The sequence below is a fragment of the Sciurus vulgaris genome, assembly GCF_902686455.1.
Source record: "Sciurus vulgaris genome assembly, chromosome: 12".
In the NCBI taxonomy this organism is placed as follows: Eukaryota; Metazoa; Chordata; class Mammalia; order Rodentia; family Sciuridae; genus Sciurus; species Sciurus vulgaris.
The window spans coordinates 42,475,654-42,494,884 of record NC_136473.1 but is presented as its reverse complement, the minus strand read 5'-3'; the positions used below and the strand labels follow the sequence as shown (position 1 = coordinate 42,494,884).

The 19,231-nt window shown below is 43.1% G+C and overlaps 1 protein-coding gene across 1 annotated transcript; it reads right to left on the bottom strand.

Annotated features, from left to right (window-relative positions):
• Nucleotides 1-18,547: 18,547 nt before the first annotated feature.
• Nucleotides 18,548-18,840, bottom strand: LOC306641934 (H/ACA ribonucleoprotein complex subunit 3-like; the record flags this gene model as incomplete). The annotated part of the gene is given in 3 exon segments (XM_079107274.1): nt 18,548-18,699; nt 18,703-18,705; nt 18,709-18,840. Coding segments are annotated over 3 exon segments (195 nt in total). The 3' UTR covers nt 18,548-18,639.
• Between the last annotated feature and the right edge of the window lie 391 nt (nt 18,841-19,231).

Genomic DNA, 19,231 nt, shown 5'->3' with positions numbered 1-19,231 from the left:
ACCCCACCTCCAAAGTCAATCACACAAACAATATACAATAAAAATTGTAATAGATTTTATGTAGAAAAGTATAACTGCCATCATAGAATATCAAACACAGTCTCAATTTAGTTAGGATAAACCAAGAAAGGTCTCTCAGGAGCTATCTAAGCTGTGGCAAAGAAGGAGGAGAAGAAAAGTTCCAGGCAAAAGAGCTATGGATGAGTCTGTGGAAGCCCTGAGGCCAAAGAAGCTCAGCAGGTTTAAGGGATACAAAGACTGTCAGTGGGCCTGGGAGTGACAACTGGAGAGACAGGGATCAACTCATGTCTGAATAGGACAGGATTTGATTTTGGATTTTCATCTAATACAATAGCCCACCATTGGAATATTGCTAGAGGATGATATGAAAAGAACCTTGGCTGCTGGATGGGAAAGGTGTTGGAGAAGCACGGCTATGGAAAGAGGGAGAGGAGTTAAGAGGCTGGTCTAGGTAGAGGGAACAGTAGTGAAAAATAAGGAGGTGACAGTGGACAGAGAGATGGATAGCATGAGATATGTTTTAAATTTGTAATCAGTGGAAGTCAGTGGTAGGTATGAACAGTGAGGGAGAGGAAGGTGTGAACGTCAGCTCTGGCAAAAGTGACCAAGTGTATGGATGGTATAAATGTGAGAGTTAGAAGCATGAGATTAATATATACTAACATGGAAGTGGGTAACAAGACCCTGAGAGAGACTGTAGACTGGAAGAGGAAGGAGCAATGGTCAGGTAGAAAGCGAGAAAGCTATTAAAAAAAAAATTAAAAAGACTGAGTAGATCATCTAAAGTAGGGAGAAGAAAGAGAGCTTAGTATTGTGAAATCCAAAAGAAGACAAGGTTTACAGATGAAAAAGTGGTTAATGTTATTGAATACTTCTGGAAGGTCGAGTCAGGTAAAAACTAAGAGGTAGGCACTGGGTAGTGTGGATGCCATTGATACAAAAGCATTTTAGCAAAAAGGAAGAGGTGGAAACCAGAGTGAGATGAGTTAAAGAATCCATGGGAAAGGAAGAATTAAGAGATAGAATGCATGGTCAACTGTCACGAAACTAGATGAGACGGGTGCATATATTTTTTAAACTCCCCACTTATGAGAAACACCCCCCCACCCCCCCCACCCCCATCCCCACACACACCTTTAGAATGGACCTCGCTGGCATTTCATCCATGAGGCAGCCCCTCATTCCCACTCCGTCCATCAGGGGCATGCCACTCCTGTCAGGTGCTTCTGTGTTCCTCACAAGGACCTTGATGGGCAAAGACCACAGAAATGTTCTTGTGAAGAGAATGAAATTGGTCTTGGGAGAGCACCACAGATGAAAGAGGCACTGGACACAGTCCACAGCGCTCAAGGCACAGCCGGGGTCCACCTGCATCACTGTCCTATGGTTTGAGACCATGAAACTTCCGAATATATTCTTTCCCCCATAATCCTAAGCCAGTTCTAGTGGGTGTCATTTATCACCAAGAGTTCTGAAGCACAGAGTAAGATGGCACTAAGGGACAGGAATGCCCCCTTGTGGGGTTGAGTTGTGGGCTGAGAGGGAGAGTAATCCCCACTAAGAACCAAGCAAACATCCTGCACCTCAGAAATATCTTGTCCTTATTTATTTCTAATGACTTTTGCAATCTCTACCTTTTGCTGGTTAATAAGTTATGATTAATTCCATTAATATCATTTTTGAATATGACATCAAAACCTGTTTCTCTGCCCTCAAAAATTAACTCATACCAGACTAAATACACCAGGACTCACCGACCTGAGCTAGTGTGACAACTCTCAAGAACAGAGCAACAAAGTGATGCTGGTAAAGTGAGTCAAGTCTTTGATCTACAGGCTGGAGGTCTGGCTGATATCAGCTTGCAGAGGGAACAACTGCGGTGGGCCGATAGCACCACGAAGGTAAGAAGGTGGTGCAACATCACTTCCCTGGCCAAAGAAGTGAACAGGAAGCATTTCCAGGCTCCGAGCTCTGTCCTTCTCTTCTCACGTTTTGTGTTTTGATGCCTTATTTGGATTGCAAATGTACTCACTCAGCAAAGGGTCCCCGCTGGCTGAGATGTCAGAAGGCATTTGTTATTCCAGTTCACTGTTATGAAGGAGTCACAATAACTCTGGTTCTTATTTAGTGTCTTTGAAAGCTGATTTCTTACATGTGGGGCTCTAACAGCCTATTTGAGCTTCCTGAATTCTTAATATACCCAAAAGCATACCAAAGGGCCAGGCCTCTCTTTGGAGGGCTGTACTGGTGGGACACTGTAAATGACTGTTATTGAAGCAAGCTACCCTCTATGAGGAGACCTGGTGCCTTGAAGATTTAATAACTTGGAAAACATTCACAATACATTATATGAAAAATTCAGGTTATAAAACTGTACAGTGCAACTCCATTTCTATAAATAAACATGTGCCATACATGTATAGTCAGCGGATTTGCGTACATGTGTGTACATACATTTAAAATATCCTGAAGTGATACATACCCAAGTGTTAACACTGATAATCTTTCAGAGAAGGAGAGGCCTTGTAGGTGCTGATTGTATTTCTTTTTTTGCTAAACTTTCATTTTCCCATTTTTCTACAATAAACACATATTACTTGGTTAATTTCCTAAAGTCATTTTTTACATGAGCATCTGACAGATTTCTTATAAACAAGCGTTGGAAGCTCACAGTTGTTGGGTTTCAGGGGGCGGGGCAGGGAAGAGGAGAGGTGTGTGTGTTGTTTGTTGTTGACATTGCATTACTGCAGAGGGAAATGTGCCCAAACTGTCTGGTGACACCATGTTACCCACATAAAGGATGAATCTCTGGGTTCTCATTCTTTCTTAACTAACCATAAATTAAACCCTCAGGATAGTAGTTGGCTGATACTAGGGCACATAATTCCTCCCTCATCAGGCTTTTATACTGAGTCCAGATAACTATGTGCTCACTTCTTGCTGCCCGAGTTGTGGTAGAAACCATTTAATCACAGTGCTCCAACAGAACACCTCTTGGCCCTTGTAAGTGGAATCCCCAATTAAGCTGAGGTGCCATTTTGTACTCTAAATACTTATTAGCTGTTCTTAAATGGCCTTACATGCCCTCATTCAGCCTATCGGTTCTATCCTAAGACTCTCGGAACTGAAAGAAACAAACAAAACTTTAAATAGATTTCTTTTTCAGCTGAGCTCACTGTAATAGAAATACATGCACACACATAATCATAGCACATACACAAAACTCTATGCCTAGTGTCTAAGAGTACCAGACACCAGATAGTCTTCAGTTGATTAGTTCGAGCTGCATGATCTTAATTAACATAAAAACCCAGAGAGGGCAGTAATATCACCCACCATTTTGCAGATAGGGACACTGAGGCACTGAGGCTCAAAGAGGTTAAGGAATTTGCTCAAGGTCACTCCAAGAGAAAATAAATGTTGGAAACTGAGCCCGTATTTACCTGACTCCAGAGCCTTTATTTATTTATTTATTTTTTAATTTCCTGCCAGTTTTTTACACCATTGTAACCAAGTTATGACTCAGTGGGGTTATGTATACCTTAGGAACCTAGGGCACAGGTCGTCTGACTGTGGTTTCATCCCCCAGCAAACTCTTTCAACAAATAGACTAGACTGTTTTTCCTCTTATACTTTCCCTCCCTCCCATTTCTCTCTCTCTCTCTCTCTCTCTCTCTCTCTCTCTCTCTCTCTCTCTGTCTCACACACACACACACACACACACACACACACACACACACTTGCAGTGTCTGCATTTAATGGGACTCATGGCAATTTTAAGCCCTGCCAGGGCTGCAGGAGAACATGTTTCAGGTAACAACACAGGTGGATGCTGCTTAGTCACTGCTCCAGGTTATGAGGGATTAAGTTCTCCTCTGGGCAGCAGGAGTTGAGAACACTTCCTTTTTTGGTAGAATGATTGATGGAGGGCTCAGCAATCTTTCCTATATTTCCTTGCAAACAACAGCTGGACGTGCCCATGAGAGGCTAGGGGAGTGACAATTTTAAAGGGACCCAAAAGAGCTCAATGACTTGGCTTCCCTGACCTGACTGTACCTGATAGGGTGGTTTCCTGGGAGGATGAATTTGACAAAACAGTACATGCCACACATGATTTGTGACCCATGTCCTCTGTTGAACCTGATCAAGGTAGCCATTTTGCAAGATCTATCATGGTGCCTGAAGGAAGAGGCATTGGGGAGCCACAAACATAGGAGAAACTCTGGGGGACAGAGAAGCTAGAAGAGAATCCTGGGGATACAGGATTCCTCACTTGAAAATGGGGATAAGCATATAGGAGCATGTGGTTCACCCAGCACATAACTTGACTTTCAGCCTTCTAAGAATCCCTAGCAGAGTACATCAAACCCAATTTTTTTAAAACTTGATTTTTGAAACTTAATATCAAGCTCAATACTCAAATATTAGCCTTGCCAGCTGCCCCTCCCACCACCAGGTTTACTTGTATAAACAAATCTTGTTCCCCTAGAAGGAGGACAGAGCTGACACATTTCATTGTTCAGAAGGCAATTATCATAATGAGGGAAAGCTAAATGAATGGAGGGCTAATCCAGCTGCTCTGTTGATGGAGCATAATAAAGGTGGCCGCTGTGGAGCACAGCACAGAGTTAATTTGCACTTTTCTCCACAAGCCTGATGCTGCCTACACCACAACTGCCCTCATAACTAAACAGGGGCTAATTACTCATGTTAATTACCCAGCCCTGGGTCAGATCCCGAAGCTGGTTAAAGCCAATGGAAGGCGAACCGCACAGAGCGTTGCAGAGAGGCATAGTTTGGATGTGTAAATCTTTCTGATTGGTTCTCCCCACCATCAAGGGCCCGTAACTGCACAGATGAAACTAATTCCTTTGATGAGCACAGCAACTTTCTCTTCCTCCTTCTCCTCGCTGAAGGTCCCCAGCCCCCAATACTGTTTTCTTGCTTTCCTTCTTTCTGTGCAGAGCCTGCTATCGATGAATTTAGCAAAAATAAGTGAATAAATTAAAATAATAATTAACAAACCAAAAGACTTTATACTGTGTGATGATTCCATTCATATAATATCATGGAAAAGCAAACCCATAGGGATGGAGCACAGATCAATGGTTGCCAGAAGTGGGGGTGGAAGAGCGTACACCAAAGGGGCAGCATGAGGCAACTTGGGGGGCTGACAGAACTCTCCCCTATTTGATTGTGGTGATGGATATGCAACAGTGTTCTCCATTTGTCAGAGCCCATGGAACTCTACATCACAAAGAGTGAATTTTGCTCTATTTTACTATATGGAAATTAAAAAGAAATGCAAAAAAAGAGAACAATAAAATTTGCTCTGACTCTTTTGAACAGATTGTTTTATTAATTTTTTATTATTATTAAAAATTCCTAAGACCACTGTCTCCAACAAAGGAAATCTTTGAAATTCTAGTCAAAATGGGGGAGGGGAAACATTTGCTTGTCTCAGTAATGTGTAATAAATGCCCCATATCTACTGTTTTTGAAATGATTAAACAGGTGTGGATTTTTTTTTTTTTTCCCTGGGAATGTTAAACTGGTGTCTCCAAAAGCAGAGTGTAGCAAAGACTGGAACAATTTTCCAGTGAGATCAGTCAAGTCCTAATCTCCATGACGCCAAAATACTTGGCTACAAAGCGGAAAGTTCAGTCAATTACCCAGCTGTTTTGTCTCTGTGTGTCCCCCAATCTATGTGACTGTTCGGAGACAGGTTTCGGATTGTTCGGCTGGTGCCAGGGAGACTCCATCATAGTTGGCAGAGTTCCCCAATAACACATTTTCTTTATACTTCCTCACATCCCTTCACTGGGGCCGCTACAGCTTGAACTTCTTTGTCATCTCATTTCAACAGCAGTGGTTTTTAAAAAAGACAAATCAGTGACTTTATGATGAGTTATAACACACATCTTTCTTTTCTTCTCCTCGGAGCCTGTATAGCCACTCCTCAAAAAGGCAGTTGCAAGAAGGCAGCTGCAAGTATCACAAAGGTCATTCATTATCACAGCAACCTAAAAACTTACATTTCCAAAATAATCACACCAGAACTGATAGACAGTTTTGCATTCATTTGTAATGTTAAGTACTTAATCAACAAGTTAAATATTCTTCAAGTTCACAAGTCTGATGACAACATCTGAGTAGTTTTCTATCACTTAAGTGGGGGCTGTCTGATTAGGGCTGACAGATGTATATTAAAAAAAACAAGGAGGTTTACCTACTTGCCCCCCCCTTTATTTGCTGGAGATATGATAATGCAATAAAGTGAGGTCTCAAGATTCTTGCATGTTTATGCCTTTAAAATTATATGCATACCTTTCTTGCAGAAGCAAAAGGAGAGACATGATTTCTGAAATGGATTCCTAATTGTGTCGCCAGCTGACCACAGTGTGCTTGGGTTACCTGGGCTGGGGGGAGTGGGTGTCATATCCTAGAGGTAAACCTTTAAGCTCAATTTGTACCATCACTGGCTCTCAGGGTAGCAAAGACTTAAGAGTGGCTCTGATTAGTTTTTCTTGAGGATAACAATGAGTGAACCCTCAGATTAGCTTAAAAAAAAAATGGGCTGGGGTTGTGGTTCAGTGGTACAGCGCTTGCCTGGCACATGTAAGGTACTGGGATGGATTTTCAGCACCACATAAAAAAACTAAAAATAGAACAATGGTGTTTTTAAAAAGGAAAGTTTAAGTGGAGTTTATTGCAAAAAGGCATATGAACTGGGTCTAAAACTGAAAACCAATAAGGAACTAAGACAGCTCTGGAGACCAGAAGCTTGACTTGCCTCTCTCAGACCACATCTCTCATCGCTCTCAAGCCATCTCTCCCTTGATCTGTTCAACTACTCCCTTGCACCTCTTTCACGAGTCATTCTATGTTTTAGATACCTCATAATTTCCACTTGCTACTGGCCCATTGTGACTTCTCCCTAGCATTAAAACCATTGCAAACTTGCTGTTTCACACTACGTTTCTTAGTTTCAAAAACTCAAAGAGAAAATTTAATTGGCTCAGTGCATTTTTCTGTGCCAGGCCCCGTTACACGTCACTGTCAGCCTGTGAACTGAGAGTTCTGGGATCAGATGTCAATCCAAACTTCTTAGTCTGAAGTGTGGGTAGCATGGCTCAAAACAGCCTTCTCAGCAGCAGGGGCTCTGGGTGGGCAGGTCCCCAAAGGAGAGGTGGTAAGACTGTGGGATGGCATTGCCATGCCCTAATATCCTAGAGTCTCTTCTACAGTAGGGCTTTCCAACTCCAGTGCCTACAGCAGCCAGACTAGTGGTGTAAACGAATTAAACTGGTCTGGGTAAGATCATGCATTGTTTGAGGGAAGAAGACATTAGGGAACTGGAAAACACAGCCTCATGTGGAGGGAATGAGAAAACTAATCCTGGTTGACTGGTTGACACAGAAAAGAAGGCCAAGTATTCACAGACCTTCCAATTTCTCAAGAGAAACCAGAAGTCTGACATTTTATGTAAATTCTCCCACACACTAGAATTGTCTCAAATATTTTAGACAGGTAACCCAACCAAAATATTCCCTTCTCTCCTTCGCCTTGATTCTCAGCCTCTAACTTCTGCTGAACACACAGCAGGGAAGGAGACATCACCATCTTTAAAGGAAGGCAGCTCTCATTATTTCAAATTCCTCCACGGCAGCAGGGGAGGTAGTTCAGTGGTACAGGTATGCTTAGCATGTGCAAGACTCTGGGTTCCATGGCAGGTACCAAAATATTAATTAATTAGTTACTTAATTAAGTAAATGAAATTTCTTCATGCATTGGAATCTAAATCTGTCTCCCCACAGTCTATCTCTTATGCAGGAAAAAATTCAAAAGCCTCTTCAACCTGGTGGCGCACTCCTACCACGCACCTCCTTCTCGTTCAGTTTCTTCACAAGTCGCTTGTGGGATCTTCCTGTCACAATCCTGGTGGTCCCGCTCTGGACACCTTCTATTGGTTAATGTCTCATTCATATTGTGGTAGCTAGGGTCTGTTTTAGTCCATTCAGTCTTCTATAACAAAATCGTTTAGATTTAGTGATTTATAAGCAACAAAAAATTATTTCTTATAGTTCTGAAGGCTGAGAAGTCCAAGAACGAAGCACCAGCAGATTTGGCATCTGCTTCATAGGTGACACCTCCTACTGAGTTCTCATACGGCAGAAGGGGCAAGCTCTTTCATAAGGGCGCTAATCCCATTTGTGAGGGCAGAGTCCACAATACCTAATCACCCCTCAAGAGGTCTCACCTCTTAATTCCACAACAATAGATCTTGGAGGGACACATTCAGATCTGAGCACAGAGTACAAGACTTTCTCAACTTGAGACATTGTACTTCTAATTGAAGTTTTTATTTTAGATGGTAACTTCATACTGCTGATTCATACTGCATTTGAATAAACTAAAGGGTTTATGGTGTTTTGTTTATTTCTGTTCTTTTCACCTAAACAGTTACCAAGCTTGATTTTTTTTCTTGCTGCCCTTATGAAATTAGGTTTTTATCACCTGAGTTAATACACTGTTCCTATTAAGTCTTGTCTTGCTAAATTTCACTCAGCTCATTAGTGTCTCCTTTTAGATCTTTCTGTTCTTATTGCTGTTGTCCAACATATTAGTGTGTCTGTGTATATGCATTATTTATTAATTATATTCTATTTCCAAAAAGCATACCAGTCCATTTTTTCAGTTTGCTTCTTGTTTTTTGTCATTCATTTTTTTATCATTATAATGTCAAATTTTCACTTTATCTCTCAGAAGTATTTTTTTAATATTTATTTATTTTTTAATTTTTTACAGACTGCATTTTGATTCATTGTACACAAATGGGGTACATCATTTCGGTTCTATAGCTATACACGATGTAGATTCATACCATTTGTACAATCATACATGTACATAGGGTAATGATGCCTGTTTCATTCCACCATTTTTCATACCCCCCTCCCTCTCATTTCTTTCTACATAAAGTTCCCCCATTCTTCTCTCACTCCCCCCCCCACCCCCATTATATATCATTCTCCACTTATCAGGGAAAACATTTGGCCTTTCTCAGAAGTCTTTTGATATTTCTTCCTTTTTACTTATCTGGCTATGGAATTCTATCTCTTTTCCTTAAGATATTGTAAATCTATAAATCTAAAGTCCAGGGCACATATCTGGCTATGCTTTGTAGTCCTCTTCCTGGCTGTTGCAGAGTCTAAGACAAGCAGGCCATTTTCTCCTTAGTTTCTCATCATGTCTACAGCTCCAATCAACAGTTCTTTGTTGGACAGAATTAGGCCCCAGCAACAGTTTCCATTATTGCTACTTCTGGTTTCTGAGAATTAAAACAGTCAGCATGATCTGTTTCAAGCTATGATGGAGCGGATGATATCAGATTAATTCCCTACTGAGAACAACTATAAAAGCTGGATGAAACACAAAGGCCAACTGTTGGAAGGCACTGGAGAACAACAAGACAGCCAGGGCCCCTGAAGAAGCCAAGATCCTGAGGACATGGGAAATACGTTGAAATGTGCCTGATATTCAGTGTACCATTTCCGCTTAAGGCATCGCTGACTTCTAAATTGTGCATGTGTAGGCCTAATGTCACCAGTTGGGTTCCTTGAGAGAGAAATTAGTGAGCATATGTTTATCAGGGTATACTTTTAGGACCAACCCCTGTGGAAGAGAAGGGAAACAGGAGTCATTGTGGGCCAGCCTCCACGACCCCACAGGGAGCTCTGGAGCTAAAGAAATTACTTGGAGTTGCCCCAGTTTACTGTACAACAGTAGGTCTTTATATACCCAAGTCAAACCAGAAATGGGTGCGGGCGGCTCTGGAGGGAAATGGACTTGGGAGAAACAGTTTTCTTCAGCAGAGGAAATTCCCAAAGACTGTTGACAATTGGCAGTTCATTCTGAAGGGGGATCTAGGCAGTGTATCAGAATCATCACATCTATCTGCATCAGTCAGGATTCTAGAGAAATAAACCAATAGAAGGGATAGGTAGGTAGGTAGGTAGGTAGATAATTTAATATGGGAACTGGCTCATGGGATTATAGAGACCGAGTTGTCTGACAATCTGCCTACTGTAAGCTGGAGACACAGGACAATCAATGGTGGATTTGGTTTGAGTCTTTTGGGCTGAAAACTGTCAGGGCCCCTTCCCTCGGGGGTGGAAATGATGACAATAGTGATATATAAGCACTGGTCCAAGTCTGAAGGCTTGAGAACCAGGTATACTGGTGTCTGAAGGTAGGAGAAGGTAGAAAAGCCAGTTCAAACATAGAGTAAATTTTTCTTCATCCTCTTTTCTGTTCTGGCCTTCAGTAGATGATGCCCACCCAAATTGATGAGGGCAGATCTTCTTTACTACTGATTCAAATACCAAATCACTTTCAGAAACACCCTCACATACATACTCAGGAATAATGTTTTACCAGCTCTCTAGGTATCCCTTAACCCAGATATAAAATTAAGCACCACAGAAACCAAGCAGAAATCAGTCACAAAGAGAATAAAAGCTGATCATTAACTTCAATTGTTTCAAGCTATAGAAAGACAAAAATTAGAGTTCAGGATGTGCCAATAAGGGAAAGCATTGACAAACACCCATGTTTTCAGTTGAGACCCTAAAAAAAAACTATCCATTAGGGGTAAGATAAACCTAAAATAAGTAACCAGCTTCTAACCAAATCAGGTGAACATCAAACCCCCCACCAAACCTGCCAGAAGAAAATTAAATCCTCTCTTAGGAAGATAACATCAATTGTGCATGATGTCCAACATTCAATTTAAAAATTGACAGACATATCAGGAGATAGCAATAAATAGGGAAAAAAAAAAAAAAGGTAGGGAGCAGACAAAGAAAACACTGAAAGTAGAAACAGACAGAGGCACTCTAGACATTAGAGTTAATAAATGTGGAATTTGAAATAACTATGGTCAACAGTTCAAGAAAATAATGGATAAGATGGAGGATTTCACCAGAGAACTGGAATCTAGAAGGAAGAATAAGCTGGAGCTCTCAGAATTGAGACAGTAACAGAAATTAATAACTTAATAGACTAGTTTAACAATGACAATACACAGCAGAAGGCAGGTATAGTGACTTGAAAGATGAGCCAAAAATATTTGGAGTGAAACAGTTCAGAACAGGAGAAAGATATTTGATTTTTTTTTCAAACTTTAAAGACATGAAAAACAGTAAAACTGCCTAAAATATGTGAAATGGGAGTCTTAGATGGACAGATAAAAGAAAACAGAAGCAGTAATATGTGAAGAAATAGATGCTGAGAACTTCTCAAAAGTGAAAGACTTAAGAAGCTTGGGTTATTCCAGGTTAAAAGATGCATGCAGAGTTGGGCCGCTGAGCCACACAGCAGCGAATAATTGCAAACAGTCATTGATCTTCTGTGGCAGCCCACTGGGGCAGCGTTAGGTCCCCATAAGTTACTTTCCTACTCACCTCACACATATGAGATAAGCGTGTCTTCACCAGATGAGGAAATGAGGCTGGAGGTTGATTCCTAGTGCTGGTACCAGCTACTGAGGCTGGAACAGAACCTAGAATCTGCTGGACTCAAAAACCTTTGCTATTAACCTCTTTGCTATGCTCCTCTGGGAACCAAATATTTATCATAATCACTTCTAACATCTTACCTGGATATTTCCCACAGGGAGGGGGGAAATGATAATTCTGGTGGGAGTGGAGAGGTTCGAGGGAGAAGACTTTGTGAAATGCTTTAGGGGGCAGGCATGGAGGCAGGGCAGTTGAGGAACGGGAAGGCGGCAGATGGAAGGAGCTTCCAGGAGAGACAGAAGCACGTAGACTTCATCCTTTCAAAGTGATTTCTTTTTCTTCAGACAGCTGGTCTTATACTCAAGAAGAACCAACTCTGTTTTTGCCTCCCTCTCCCTCGTGTGTGATCTCCCCATGCCTTCAAGGCTCAGAATTCTGCCATGGGCAACCACTGCGGGTGAGATGGGTTTCCCGTGTTGACCTGGGAGCTCGCCCTCCATTTGTAACCCAACTTCTATGGAAACATGTACTCTGATTCCAACTGCCCCACAATTCGTTCTCAAGTTAGGATCTGCCTAACTTATCTATGCAAGAAGTTAAATAATAGCGCTGACCTGTGGCTTAAGGCTTGTCAGAAAGGTGGGCATGGATAATTACTGAAAGAGCATGGGAAACCTCAGGGCACTGAGTTCCAAAGAGACAGAGATGGATTCTTGCAGGTTGCAGGTGGTTTGGGAGTTTTCCTGGAGGTCCAGGAAGAGTTGGGTCAGCTCTGAAGCAGATGGGGCTAGGTTAGACCCAATAAGAAGAAGAGTGCAAAGGATAGCTGGAGGACAAATGCGTGGCGAGTGGCAAGGAGCCTGCTTTCATCTCCAGGGAGCTTAGGAATCGTCCTCCTCAGGCCACAGGGCACTGCCCTTCTTGGCTTTTGATTAGATGCTGGGAAAGGGGACTCCAGTTGTACCTAGAATTCTGTGGAGCAGCAGTTTGCTTTGCTGTCAAATGTACTGCAGAGGCTGCTGCTAGCCTTCCTGGGCCTTTCTCCATCCCTGCCCCAGGAGCTTGGCTCCTTCTGCCTGCTCACTGCAGCCAAGCCTCCTGTTCAGGTTAGTCCAGCTCCAGAAACATTTATGAGGCCCAGTCAGGTGCCAGGCTCTGTGCCACACACCGAGGAGACAGATGAGAATAAGAGGAAGTTTTGCCTTAGAGCCTCATGAGAAGAGGAAAGAGGCTCAAAAGAATAGTGCTCTTCCAATGGGGCTGTGGGGCCAGGGTGTTCAGGTGAGGGGCTTGGAGAGGAAAGGAGGCCAACACTACATGAGGGAAGCCCCGAGTCACAAAGTCCAGGAGCCTATGAGTCAGTATTCACAAGGACTAGGGTCCCAGCTCCTCCTCCACTTTGTTGCTTCCACCACAGAAGAATAAGCAATGCAGTGCTACAGTTCAGGATGTGAGCTGGGAGAGGGGAGCAGGGCTGGGCTGATTCTAATTTGTCAATCAGAAGTCTGCTTTGGCTTCCACACTGACCAGCTTGAGTCAACCTGTTCCAATTCCCTTTCCTCATCTGTAAGATGGAAATGGTGGTACAATGTGGCATGAGTTTCTAAATGGGGTTAGGGATTTTGACACCCAAAATCTTCGTTATTGGCACATAAGATATAAACCTAATAGAAGTGGTAGCACTGTGTCTTAGGCAGTTTGAGCTGCTATAAAAAAAATACCATAGTGGAGTGGCTTACACAATAAATATTTATTTCTCACAGTCTCAGAGGCTGAGAAGGCCAAGATCAAAGGGCTGACCAATTCAATTCCTAATTTACAGGTGGTCATCTTCTTGCTGTGTCCACCCATGGCAGAGAAAAGAAGCAAGCTCTCTGTGTCTTTTTATAAGGGTACTCTACCATCATGAGTGCTCCACCCTCAATGACCTAATTACCTTCAAAAGGCCCCACCTCCAATTACCTTCACATTGGGAATTAGGGTTTCAACCTAAGAATTGGGGAATGACCCAGCATTCAGTCCCTAGTTCACTGTTTTACACCAGTATATGATTAAACACATAACTGCTACAATTGATTATGCTGTTTTGCCTTGAATAAGAACTGAAGTTTGCTTGTGGAAATAGGCCTTGGGTGGCTTGTAGCTGTGAGTTGTTGTGAAGGGTAGGAGGGTCATTATCAGAAGTTAGGATGAAAACCTGTAACACCAAGTGCCAACAGGTGTGGCTCCTGGTACATGGTAACTGTCATAGCTAGTACATGTTTAAGGTGTGTGCCTCTTTAAGTTTTGTATATTCCTGTGCACCTCAGTACAGCTGGGCATAGTCTTCCGCATTCACCTAATTTTGTGTATCTATGAACAAAATATACTTGAACAAATGCAACACTTGTGTTGTGCTCAAATAATTCTCTCAGATGTCAATTCTGTTAAAACAAATTGATAATTTTAAGAGGTATATTATACTAGAACTGGGTATGCAAACTGCATCATGGGATGCCACGAGGAGTAGATAAGATACTTTATGTGAGTATTTAACCTAGGACCTGATAAGTGGTAAATAAGTGTTGTTAATGTAATGAGTATACATCAAAATCCTATATATCAAAGAACGAATCAATAAATATGTGAATGTCTAATTGTGAAGTAGAAGGTAGTGGTGTAGGAAATGTGTAGAGAGGGACATGATTTATCTTGCTGAAAGGAATTTTCCCTGTAGGAATCTTTCAGAGCCCAGCAGAGACTATGTCCTGTGACCAAGAAGACAAGGCCCACATCCTCCCTGCCCCCATTAACATGAATACAACCTGCATGGGCCTCATTGCCTTGTTATATAACTCCCAATGTTATATTTTTGTGGATCAGAAATTGGAGCAGAACTCAGTTGGGCAATTCTGCTCCTTGTGTTGTCAACATATATCACTTGATGTTTTCCAGCTAGCAGATGGGTTGATCTGGAGGGTCCAAGATAATTTCAGTCACATGTCTATTGTTGTGTTGGGATGACCAGAAGGTCTGTTCCAGATGGGACTACCAAATGGAGCAACTACACATCACCTCTCTTGCTTCCGAGAGCTGGAAAATAGATGCTACAAGGGCTTCTTCTTACTAGCCTTGAATGTTCCAGAACAATAGTTCCACTACATTCTATTAGTCAAGCATGTTGCTAAGCCCATCCCAGATTCAAGGGCAGAAGAGTTAGCCTAACTCTCAGTGGGAGTAGCAAAGACTCTGGGGGTCATCTTTAATCTATCACATGCTCTTGAAAACTCAGCTCCAGAAAACTAGAGTGGCACTTTCTGCTGCAGACATCGCTCCTGGGTGTTCCCACTGTATACTGTGCTTATTTCTGCTATGATATATAGCACCATGTGCATACTGTACACATTGACTTATCTGACATTGTCCATGGGTTGCAAGTTCCTGCAGGGTAGGGACTAGGTTTCTTTCAATTTTGGATTTGTGTTGTCCTTGTATAGTCTCTAGCACATGAAAGGTCCCTAATAAAATCTTGAGTCAATTGATGGTTAAGTAAACTAAAAAAAACAAATAAAAAGGGACTCCTGTGTTGAACAACTGATGCATCGAGAACAGAGCATGGCCATGCCCTTTGTCTCTCCAACACAGAACGTACTGCATGACATTTAGTCCATACTCCATCAATATTTGTTGAAAACCCAAACACACACACTCACATACTTGTACCCTGCTGTCCAGCTGTGGCTGAGAGGCCTGGTGCTGTGGGCTCAGCAAGATGAGAATATTTTGGGCTATAAACTGAATCCGGGACAGGTTGAACAGAAATGAAGACCTGAGTGTGGTATGGTTATGTCGGACAGGGCCAAAAATTAGAGTTGGTCACCACTGAGGATACCAGAAAAAGGATCAAATGAATTCTGGACTGAGGGGTGGGGGCAAAGAAGGACTAGAAGTTAGCTGTCCTGTTGGCTATCACTTTCAGAGGAGAGAGCTTCCTTACATACACAGGACTTGGGGAGGGGCAGCTCATCGCCAATATTTATCAAATGGTCCTCCACAAAAACCAAGTACAAAAGAGAAACCAATATGTACCAAGCACAAAAGGCAAACAGCTTTGCATTTGGTACAAGTGGGAGAGCTTTGGAGAGGGGGAACTGGCCACAGAAAATGAGCATTTACTTTATGTGGAAGCTGTTAGTGACCATTAGCAGTGAACCAGGTGTTAACTGTGTGCCTATTTTAAGTCTAATTTGATTTAGTATTTGGATTAGGTGTGTGCTATTTATAAGGAGGCTTCAGCGTTGGGGCAGGAGGGAGCCGAGTTAGCCTGCGAGGCAGACTGTGGCCTGGTCTGCACACTTCAGTTCAGGCTCTGTAGCTGGCAGTTCAGGACCTTCCTCAGATAATTAGACGAGTGCTCAGAAGCCATCAGCCCACAGATAATAGCTCTGCAGGAGCTCATTGAATCAACTCCTTCTGTCTTTGCTGAGGCCTCTGTGTGGTTGGAATGCCCAGGACTAGGAATGTGTTAGAGACCCAGGGCTTTGTCCTGCCTGGCCTACCCCTTCAGGAAAGAAGAGATGAAATGGTTCATCCCGGCTGTATGACCCCTTTCTCACACAGACATTTGGTATCTTCCACTGGACACAAAGAAATTGCATCCACATGCCTCCCTGGATTGGAGCAGTGGCAGAGCCGAGCTTTGTGACAGGCCCCTGCATTCCTGGAAACCCACATTTTGGATTTCAAGGCAGGCCCCTGTTGGCTGTGGGGATTTTTCCCAGAAACTACTGAAGGGATATCACCTGGTCTGAAAGGCAGCCATTGTGACGAGTACTCAACAGCAAAGTCACAGGCCTGGTTGGAAGAGGGGTGAAGCTTGCAGAATCCTACCAGCCAGGAGTGCCCAACAGGCAGCAGGAACAGGTGGTCCAGAAGCAACCTTAGCAGAGGACAATTTCTTCAAACAGAATAAAAAAAAAAAAAAAAAAAACTAGTTAGGGGAAAGCAGGTAAGCCAGACAGCTCTGCAGAGGCCAGGTTCCAAAGAGGCCTGTGTAGGAAGAGATGAATGGAGACTTCTCTCCAATCCCTAGTTAGTGCAGCAGCAAACTTAGGGTTTAGTTGTGATTAGAGGCCTCGGCACTAATCAGATGCACATAGGCCCCTCCAGAGAGAACCCACACACAGTATTTGGGCCGTAAATACAGTCACTTCCACAAGCATCTGGAAAACGCTGAGCCGGGCCTGCTCCCTGGCAGGCAGCATATCATTTCCTGAGCCTCCTTGGCATGGTGCCCGCCCTTCAGTTAGCTGTACCTCCCAGCCTGGGCACAGAGGCAGTGACATATTTTAAGTTGGACCTGTCCCTTTTCTGTTGTGAGATGTCACTGTTCACAGGGATCCAGTCTTACGTTCCATCTGGGGGTACAGTGATGAGGGTTGCCAGACCTCCAGGCCCAGGTGGCTGGGTATCTATGAGTTGAGTATGGGCCTTGGAAGAATCTGGTCGACTTCAGAGTTGGGCTGGAACTCGGGTGACAGGGAAGAGAAAATTTTTAGTAGAGAACAATTCTGACTGAAGCTTTTCTCTTGCCTAGGAAAAAAGATAAGCCACTGGAGTTTATTTTCCCTTTGTCATCTTAATTCATTACCTGATAAAGATGAAAGTGGAGGTACATTTTTATTGGTGCACTGTAATTATACATAATAATAGATTTCATTGTTACATATTCATACATGCATATAACAAAATGTGGTCAATTTCATTACCTAGTACCTTCCCCACTTTCCTCCCCTCCACCTTCCCACTGGTCCCCTTCCTCTACTAGTCCCCCTTCTCTTTTCAAACGTGTATTTTTGAAGGGTGTTTTATCTGTCACTGTAAGGAGGTGCATCGTTCCAAGTGTACACACCACACTGCATCACTGTGCACTCTGGTTTGCAATGTGGTACTTCGGTGATCCCTGTTCTTGCTCTCTGAAGGCGAGGGACATGCTTTTCTGCTTGGAAATGTCAGCCTGGTCTCTTTCCTCCTGTTCCCTTGTTCCCATTCCTCCAGAAAGGCAGACCTGGTTGGAGAGACTGGGTTCCCTAACTTTTGACAGGCAGAACTCCCTCTTTGCTATTTGCCCTGTTTCCAATGGCTGCTTCTGAAGGAGAAAGCGGTCCTCTGTTATTGCAGGTGGGAACAAGGGGGGGTGAGGAGAGCTGGGGGACGCAGTCCCATCCAAACCTGCTCTGTTGCCTCCTTGGAAGCAGGAGGCAGGAAGCGGGAGGCAAAGGACAGCCACACTCCCGGCAGGCAAGCATTTACCTCTGGAGAAATGTCACTCTGATTTGCTCGCATCCTCTTTGCTCCTGTCATGTGTGGCAGTGCTTTCTATTGCTTGACGTGCTCACCTTACTCTCAGGGGAGATTTATGGAGACCAGTGGCTGCTGCTCCCCCTCAGTGGGAATGGCTGGCCCTGGAGCTCTCTGTGTTCTTTCCTATAAAACTGTCAGGACATTTACTGAACAATGATCCTGTATGTTTGCAGTCCCTGCCCCCTTACTCTCATCTCTCTTCCCCAAAGAAAGCCTCTCTGTTCCTTCTTTCTCTCATCTTTTGAATCCATACCTCAGGGGGGCCATAACTGAGACCCTGGCCCTGCGACAGATCAATGGGAATGGAAGAATTCAGAGTGAGAGAGTGGAGCCTGCGTCTGGTGTGTGTGTGTGTGTGTGTGTGCGCGCCAGAGAGAGAGAGAGAGAGAGAGAGAGAAACAAGAGGGTCTGCACACATCCTGCAATCATGTTTTGTCATTTTGAACTAAACTCTGCTCTTGATCATTTATTTCTTTTTTAAAGTTAGAAGAGATCAATGCTAACGTTATTTTATGATAGTAATTTTTTCTTTCAAATCACTTTAATAATGTGGCAATAACTCAAAATATGAAAAACATGTTCCCTTTAAGGAGAGTGCCACCACGATGGCCTCATATGAGCATGATCAAAGGCAATGAGGAGACTGGATTCCAAAGGGCATGGTGGTAAGAAGGCTTCATGGCTCACAAATTGACAAGTTTGGTTATGATTTCTCCAAAACGGAACATGCAACAGAAGAGACATGAAATTTAAGGGACCCTCAGAGAACAGGGCGAGGTTGCTGGGTCATGAGCACCTTGAAGCATTTCTTGATGGTGATTCAGTGTCACAAGTATTTGTCATCTGGGGAGAACTGGACAGGATGGGCTGAGCCGGTCTGTGGCCCCATAGGGTCAAATTTCTTCAGCGTGTAGACCTGATCTCCTTGCTCCTTGAGGTAATACTGGAGAAACACAACCATGCTTAAACCGGAGGCTCTACGTCCATCTGCATCTCATGTTCGTCAGTTTGCCTATGACAGTAATTTAATGGTAATAAATACAACGTGAACTGTTAAGCAATGTCCTCAACCAAGAATCTTTAATGTACATGAAGCATACTGTGTTCCAGGGACTGTTTCCAGTGATTTACATACATTGACATGTTATGTAAGCTCACAACAGTCCTGTGACAATATCTCTTCTTCTGAGAGAAGATGGCAGAGGGAGCCTTCTCAGTGTCTAAGAAACCATAAGCTCTTCAGAATATTTTGAGGTAATTTGGCACAGCAGGGATGTGACATCTGGGCTGTCTTGAATGACTTGCCATGTGCTTAACAGAAGTCCTCATTTTTTTCAAAGGTCTGGGACTGA